Genomic DNA, 8,375 nt, shown 5'->3' on the forward strand with positions numbered 1-8,375 from the left:
CACTGACATTGTGCACTTGCGGTGCAGCATACAGCATTTACGGCACCCTGGGAGCAGAGCTGGGGCATATGTCTTGTAGACGCTACGCCCTGACTCCGCCCCCAGGCTGGCCCAAAGTGCAGGTCTGCACAGGGCCTGAGAAAAATTATAAGGGAATTTTCCTATCATGGCTGTCATCATACCACAAGCCATACTGGCTCAGCTTGCATAATGACTGTTTTCTCTGTACCATAGCAAACCCTGAAAACCTTTCTCCCCACCTGACTTGTCTTCCAAATGGGGAAGATGAGCCTAGTGGGGAATAATCCCTGCTCATTTCCAATAGTGAGAAGAAGAAAGCAGGGAAATTTCAGAGGGGGTAGGGCTTCACGAGAGTGGTATCCCTCAGAGGTCCTGAAGGCAGGGGATCCAGACCCTTCACATGCCAGATTAAGTCCATAGATTAGAAGTTCCCTCCTCTTGCTTTGTAGCAAAACAAAAAAATGTGGGTTTGGTGGTGAGCATCATTAAAAAAAAGCAGAATCCACATAGCACATGATTGCCAGAGTGAAAAGAAGAGGGTATTTTAGCAGGTGTTTCTTTTTACCTGGTTGTGTGACATGACACCTGCTGAAATTCCTTCTTTTACACAACTGTTATAGGTACAAGAGCCCTCTCCAGTTTTCATTCTAACAACTCTAATATAGCAGCTACTTTATGTGCACCAGGTCTTCCATTCCTCTACTTCTCAGAAACAGTCATTTGATGTATACAGTGCAAAATCCCGGAGGTTTATTAAGCTCGTGCTGATTTGGTGCCTAGGTTTTAAGTTGCACCTCATGGGATGGCAAGCTATGTAGTTGTCAACAATGTTCCCCCTCCTGGAGAGCATGGAAACCATGTGGTTAAGTTTGCACCGGATGACAGAATAGTGGAACTCCCTCTCCTTGTTTTGTTTGCGGAAATAGTCTCCCCGATGGTTGACAGAGTAGTCCATGGATCTAAGGGATGACAGTGAACCAGCAGAACTTGCCCGAGAGCACTGGGAAGACAGGGAAGAAACTGACCACCCACTAGAAGAAGTTGATGTGGACTTCCTAGAAACAGGAGATCCTTCTTTAGAAGGCACTCTCTGATCAGGAGGTCTCTGCTCAGGTACAGTCTGATCCGCAGCCACTTCCACAGCTGGCTTCTGGTCTGTTTGTGTTGTGGCAGTCTTGAACAGAACAGTTGTCTGTGTGCCCACCATTCTGGAGCGAGTTGTTGTCTGTGTGGTCGCAGTTGCCACTGAAATACTGGTTTGTGTGGCACAACTAAAGAGTGCTGTCATGGGCTTCTCTTCCAATGGTTCAGTCTGAGTTGACAGACTGACTGTCTTTTTAGGCTTTGCTAAGGCTTCAGGAGCATTGTGTAGGTCTTCCTCACTACTAAGGTGTGGGTGTTTAGCATTACCCCTTTGAGTTAACCCTTGGAGCTCTTTAGCTAGTAGCAGCTCTCGCTCAAGCTTTTGAGGACTGCTTGAAAGCCTGGCAAACTCAGCTCTCAGAAGGTTACCCACAGTGAAATCTTTGCAAGGTGTTGTTTTGTTAGCTATATGTTCGTGGGCACCACTGTTCCTGCAGCTGGATGGTAGCTTTGAGTCAATAGGCTTTGATTGTGCATAAAGGATCCGGAACTCCAAGTCAAAATGTTCAACCACTTGACCTGAGAGTAGCAACAAGTTACTGCTATTTAACTTCCCATCAGTCCATGTGAAACTGCAGAAGGGATGGAAGATAAAAAAAAGGGGGGGGGAGTATTATGCCATGCACTCTAATCAGAATATGTTCATTATTAAACAACCCTAGCTTTTAAAGAATGGTTTTATAAGTATTTGTATATTGCTTTACCTTGTTAAAAAGTGGTCCCTAAACTTGGGTCCTCCACTGGCCATACTGGCAAAGAAGTCCTTGCCGTTATGGCCAGTGGTCTGAGATTATAAGAATCATAGACAACATCCAGAAACCACTTCCATAATAAATCACTCATATTTATCAGAGAACAAGCCAGCATGGTGTTGTGGTCTGAGTGTTGGATTAGAATACCGGAGACCAAGCTTCGGATCCTTGCTCAGCCATGGAAAATCACTGGGTAATTCTGGGTAGTTATTCTCTCAGCCTCAGAAGAAGGCAAGAGCAAACCCCTTCTGAACAAATTCTGCCAAGATAGCCCTGTGATAGGTTCACCTTAGAGTTGTCACAAGTCAGAAATGATTTGAAGGTACACAACAACAAAGTGAGCTGAGAAAGTAACTCACTCAGGAGATCTAATGAGCCCATCAACAAAGAGAAATGGGGTGGGGGGGAGATCCCCTTAAGCTATTATTCTGTCTCTTCCATTTTTAGAAGTATTGTACTAAAGTCAGGAATCAGAATGTAGCAACAGTTAGAAGGGTTTTATTTTAAATACACACACCTATCTTATGAAATTTCAGAAGATATAATTACTTATTGGCTGAGTCTAGCTGATTTTTCAATTTTCCACAATACCCTGAAGCAATTGTACATAGGGTCTGTTGTGCGAATTAAGAGGTATTGGGTGTAACCACCTGGCACTGCTCAAATACTAGCACTGGCTGCCACTGCTATCAGGCAAGCCCACCAGAGCCCAGCAACAGAAGAGGGGACCCACAAAGGAATACTTTGCATAAGGAGCCTCAAATCTAGAACAGGTACTTGCTGAAACAGTTTACAGAGGCTTGAGAGTGTTTAACATAAAAAAAAAGTTTAGCTCTCATTTGAATTTGTCATTTCTTTAATTTAAACAGTACAGGTGTGGAAACTCTGGAGGTTTTAGGGGGCAATATGTTCACTGTTTGAAACATTTGTATGAGCATACATGCCTCCCCCTGAGGAACCAGGTTTCAAAAAATAGTCAAGATGTATGTCTTGAAGGAGAAGAAAAAGACTGGTAAGTGTCCTCTGCAGAACTGCATTTTTTCCATTCCATGACTCTACAAGCCATAATAGCCCTGAAAATAAGCAATAATGTAAAAAAGTAAAAGCTGGAAAAAGCTGGTTGGGATGAGGAGTAAAAAGAAGGAAAACAGCACATGGGCCACATTTTTCCAATGCCTGTGGTGGAGTGTTGATTTCTTATGAAATTTCTTGAGGTGAAACATGCTATATGCCAAATCCTGATCTATGGGTCCAAACCCCCTTCTAGAACAGAAAACAATCACACTACAGTTGGAGACAGCTGTATGCCTCTTTGTGCAAAACGTTCTCTCTAGATGTGGCCCAGATTTTCTACTGACTTTTTGTTGTGGAGCCAACAGAGTGTGGCAGCAGGAAAAAGAAAGGACAGGTTGCTTACCTGTAACTGTGGTTCTTTGAGTGGTCATCTGTGCCCTCACACATTAGGGTTTTGCCCCCTAATCTGTGAGGCACAGAGGCCACGAAGAAGAACAAGCAAAAACAAGAAACACAGCAGGATGATGAGAACCAGTGCTGGTGGCAAGACTTTTACATGCCTTACTGCACATAGAATCTCTCTGAGATTCCAGGAAAGGGATAAGAGTGTAAAAGCATATATGCCACTTTGTTGTTGTGTGCCTTCAAGTTGTTTCCAACTTACGGTGACCCTATTACTGGATTTTCCTGGCAAGATTTGTTCAGAGGAGGTTTGCCATTGCCTTCCCCTGAGGCTGAGAGAATATGACTTGCCCAAGGTCACCCAGTGAGTTTCATGGCTGAGCAGGAAGTCGATTTCCAGAGTTGTAGCCCAATACTCAAACCACTACGCCACACTGGCTCAAAAAATTAATGTACAGTGCGCCCTTTTTTTCCATGGGGGATCTGTTCTGGACCCCCTGTGTAAAAAAAAAGTATGCTCGAGCGCCATTGAAAATAATGGGGCTTGTGCATGGCGCGGTGGCGCATACCCCATTAGTCTTAATGGGATGTGCTGCCCCTTGCGCCCCTGCAGCTTTCAGCATATGGTGTGTCTGCGTATGACATGGGCACACTGTACAGTGCGGCCTTTTATGTGACTTTCAGTTTATGCTGAAAGCCATGAGACAGGGTTGCAATGGTGCGCTTGCATCATGCATGAGCCCCATTATTTTCAATGGGGCTTGAGCATATGTGCTATTTGCCTTATGTGCAGGGGTCTGGAACGGATTCCCCCGCCTAAGCCAAGGGTGCACTATATTTATATGCCATACTGAAATGTGCAAAAGTAGCTACATATCATAAGCCTGAAACCAAGGGAACAAAAAGAACCTCAAGGGTACTAAGGGAAGAAAACATTTTGCTAAGGACAACAGGAAACTCACTCCATCCAACAATTAGAAGACAGCTGGGTGAGCAATTAAAACATATGTCAACATTTGTCTCCACAACCACACTGGAGAAAGTAAACTAGTTGAGGGCAGCCAGGACATGCAGTTCTGCAGATGACACTTATCAGTCTTCTCCTTCTCTTTCAAACCAAAAATATGACAATTTTTTTTTTTAAACAGGGCTCCTCAGATTTCATAAAACATATGTTTTAATTGGTCCCTGAGGGAGAGTTATGTATGCTTACACAAATGCTTCAAACAGTGGAAATGGCAAATTGACTTTAGGCCATGGTAGACCTCACATGGTACCACACTAGTTTTTTGGGTATTTGTTATTAATATAAAAGGCATCAAAGGTTACATACCTGTAGGAGCCTGTAGTTACTCTTACACCATCAACCAACATGAACTTCTCATGAACACTCCCTATTATCTTGGCTCCTGATCTTGCATAATAAGTGTTGCCTGTAATTGTTCGGACTCTCATCAGCTGTTTCCAAAAAAGAATTGTATTTTAAACAAATCTATCAAGGCAATATCTTCAACCAATCATATTCATCAGAATAAACTCACATATGCACTCATCTATCATTCTCATAGCCCTTCCTTCTCTATTCAGGGTGGATAACCCTACAAAGACTGTTGGACTGTAAGTCCCAGCAGAGTGAGGAACGCTGGGAGTTACAGTCCAACAACCTCTGGAATGATTCCCACCCCTGTTCTACAGACAACACTTTTTGTGGCCTTAGGGCAACAGAAGGGGCTGGGGGGTCCCCCATGAAACCCTGTGGAGCCCTAGCTGCACCATGCCTCCTAAGGACCATGAAAGGTAATTTCACCATGATTTTGGACCCTCTGGAACAATTTTGCTATGTTCATCCTGGCAGACTTTTTAAAGCTATGTTCAGCATGGCAGACTATTTAGAGATCATTTTAAAAAAATTCAAAAGAGACCATTATTCCCATATTCCCAGCAAGCATTGCAATAACAATGTTGTTGGAGAATTCTAGGAACTGTGATCCAACACATATTGAGATCAACAGATTGGGGGAAGAGGCTGGTCTGTACAACAAATCTTCATGGGATTAGGTTTGCACTGTTAATTCAAACAGCATTGGCAGCTACATGTGAATTAGCAATGTGATGGATAGAAAATAAATAGGATGCATAGGAAGATAAATATTTTGGTACCATTAAGTCTTCCCACATCATCAGGTATGGTTATTACTGAAAGGCTTATCACAGCATGATATGTCCAAGTAGCAGCCCTTCTCAAATATACAGACAGGTAACAAAATCTCCTTACATTGCCTTGTCCTAGAACTTAATATGTTCAAAATAATACATTGGCCAGGTGATTGAAAAACTTTGATGAACCTGTTGACTGAATTGTTTGTTCCCTTCTATCATATTTTTAATTACTTATTTTTGTCACCAAGCCTCTTAGTCAAGGGAATACACCCTGTGCCTAACCCACTCAAGTCTGGTTATGTGCTGCAGAAATATAATCCAGAAGATATGGATGGTGGTGAAGTATTTTTCTCCCCTATGATCAGAACTAGTCCCCTGGTGGTGGACACAGAGAAAAATGCCAGCGAGACCCAACCCACTACAAACACTAGCAGCTTTCTAAAAGGAATAAAGACCTCCAAGGGATATTTGCTTCATGTTGGCATGGGGGATATGAGATGGAGAAATTATTCACCAGGTTAAATACGAAAGGAAACTTAAAATCTTCATGCACAGAATACAAAGGGCTCTATCTTCCCCAAAGCTGGGAGTTTCTTGCATAGCCTGACTTCTGATTTACTTTCCACAGCGGAAGTCATCCCATTATACCAGGGGTAGGCAACCTTTTTGAGCCGGGGGCCAGGTTGCTGTCCCTCAGACAACTGGGGGGCCGAAGCCAAAAAATAAATAATTAAATAACTTTTTAAAAATGAATTAAATAAATAAACCGGGACAAATGTAGGACAAAATTTTCAAATGGAGGATACTTTTTAAATAAAAAATGGAGGACACGTGAAAAAATTTGCTGATTTTTAAAAAATATTAAGATAAATGCATGTTTCTGAGGCTTCTATAGACAATTGCCCCACCATGCCCCTCGCGCGAGATGCCAAAGGCCCCGGCGGCAATCGGCGGCAGGACCGGGCTGGGGCCGGTCCCAAGGCCTCGCTGGGCCGCATTCGGCCCGCGGGCCGCAGGTTGCCTACCCCTGCATTATACTCTCTTTGATGAAGACTCCAAAAGCGAAATTGCCCTTCAGGGTCACTGCACATTTAGGGACTGTTTACCAATTCCTCTTAAAGATGTTAATGCTATTAAAATGCAACTTTTAAATGGTGCAGTTAGTAACTCTGGGAATGCTAAAGACAGGGATTTTAAAAACTTAAATGATGCCTGTCAGCAGAGGGAAATGGCCTTATCAAAAGGAGAGAATAAATAAAGAAAAATCTACTTAGCAAGAGTAGTATTAGTGTGGTACCAAATAGTCAAGGGAGGGGAAATCACTTCATGCCATAAGGTACAGAAGTTTCTATTGATGTTACTATGTGCCTTCAAGTTGTTTCTGACTTATGACAACCAAAGTGGGTTTCCATGGCCAAGCAGGGATTTGATCCCTGTCTCCAGAATCACAATCCAACATTCAAACCACTACACCACACTCGCTCTCACTGAGGTTTCTATAATTATATATAATTTTACATCTCACTGCAGTTTGGAGCATGAAGTATTCCCCTCCCTTGATTAAATGTGTTCAGCTAACCCAGGGTCAAACCATTTTCCTACTGTAAAACTGAAATGTCACACAACTTACATTTTCCTGTTCAGGACAGAATTCTAGATTTCTGCACATTGCCATGAAATGAGTAAGAAATGCCTGATCCAAAAGAATATAGACTGGAACCAGCCTTTTTCTACATGCTTCTTGGAGATCACCAAAAATGTCCAGATCTGTGAAGGAGTCCATGACTATAGCAATAACCTGTAAAATTGAAGGGGAAAAATCAGTTCCAAGATGTTGAACAAAGAGATTTTATTTTTAAAAAAGTTCGGTTTTGAGAACTATCACATTAAAGTATCTTCCCATAATAAAGCAGCTAACCCTTCACTGCACCTTATGAATGCTATACCCAACATTTACTTTTGGATTGTCTTCAGAGTTCTTCATATATTTGAATCCTCTTCAAGCAGTTGATCCATTACATTTAACTTCTACTCAAAAGTCAACTTCTGCAAAGGCCAAACAGCACCTTGAAAATCTCTATTTTTACTGTGCCACTCACTACTTGTAACACATTGCATACCATCCAAACAAGACATACTAGAGTAAATGCTCATTATTCTTACTGTTTTATTCTTGTCCTACACATTTTGCTTTCAAGACTCCTATATTCCGCCATCTATAACTATAAAGCTATGTAGCTACATTCTGGAATACATGTGTCTCCAGAATCAGTACTAGTCTCCTCATAAAGCTATCAGTTCTGAACACTGCCAAAAGATTTCTAAGGAGCGCAGTAGGACTGTTTGATAGAAAAAGTTGAGCTCCTTTTTTCCCCAGAACATTAAACCAAATCAAATGTTATGTGCTTGAATAACATTTAAAACAAATATACTCAAATACATTCAAAACATTTTGTGGCAATTATTTTATTGGAATATGTGTAATAATCTAGATCAAATAAGTCATACCTCCTTTATATTTAACAGAAAGTGGATATATCTGAAATAGCATCTTGTGCACCCACTATATCAATAGTTTTATTTACTTATTTATTTGGCTTAGGTATAGGGTTGCCATAAGTCAGGACCTCCAAACCGGGACAAATGTAGGACAAGAATAGGACAACATTTTCAAATGTAGGACAACATTTCTAAAAATGGAGGACACGCAAAAAAATTGGTGATTTTTAAAAAATGTTAATCTAAATGCATGTTTCTTAGGCATGATCAAAATGGAGGACATTTTGACATTATTCCTGGACAGATGTCAGGAATGTAATTCCCTTTCTGGCCACACACACACACCAATTCTAAAACACACACACACATAGCACATTTACACTA

At 41.7% G+C, this 8,375-nt stretch overlaps 1 protein-coding gene across 1 annotated transcript in view; it reads right to left on the minus strand.

Annotated features, from left to right (window-relative positions):
* Positions 1 to 568: 568 nt before the first annotated feature.
* The window catches only part of LOC121917510 (protein FAM83D-like), a 31,991-nt gene continuing 24,184 nt past the window's right edge, over positions 569 to 8,375 (minus strand). Inside the window, exons 2-4 of the mRNA XM_042443540.1 lie at positions 7,123 to 7,290; positions 4,666 to 4,790; positions 569 to 1,736 (exon numbers count right to left, since the gene is read on the minus strand). Coding sequence (XP_042299474.1) covers positions 728 to 1,736; positions 4,666 to 4,790; positions 7,123 to 7,290 — 1,302 coding nt within the window. The 3' untranslated portion in view covers positions 569 to 727. The remainder of the gene's footprint in view (positions 1,737 to 4,665; positions 4,791 to 7,122; positions 7,291 to 8,375) is intronic.

The sequence above is a fragment of the Sceloporus undulatus genome, unplaced genomic scaffold, assembly GCF_019175285.1.
Source record: "Sceloporus undulatus isolate JIND9_A2432 ecotype Alabama unplaced genomic scaffold, SceUnd_v1.1 scaffold_21, whole genome shotgun sequence".
Classification (NCBI taxonomy): Eukaryota; Metazoa; Chordata; class Lepidosauria; order Squamata; family Phrynosomatidae; genus Sceloporus; species Sceloporus undulatus.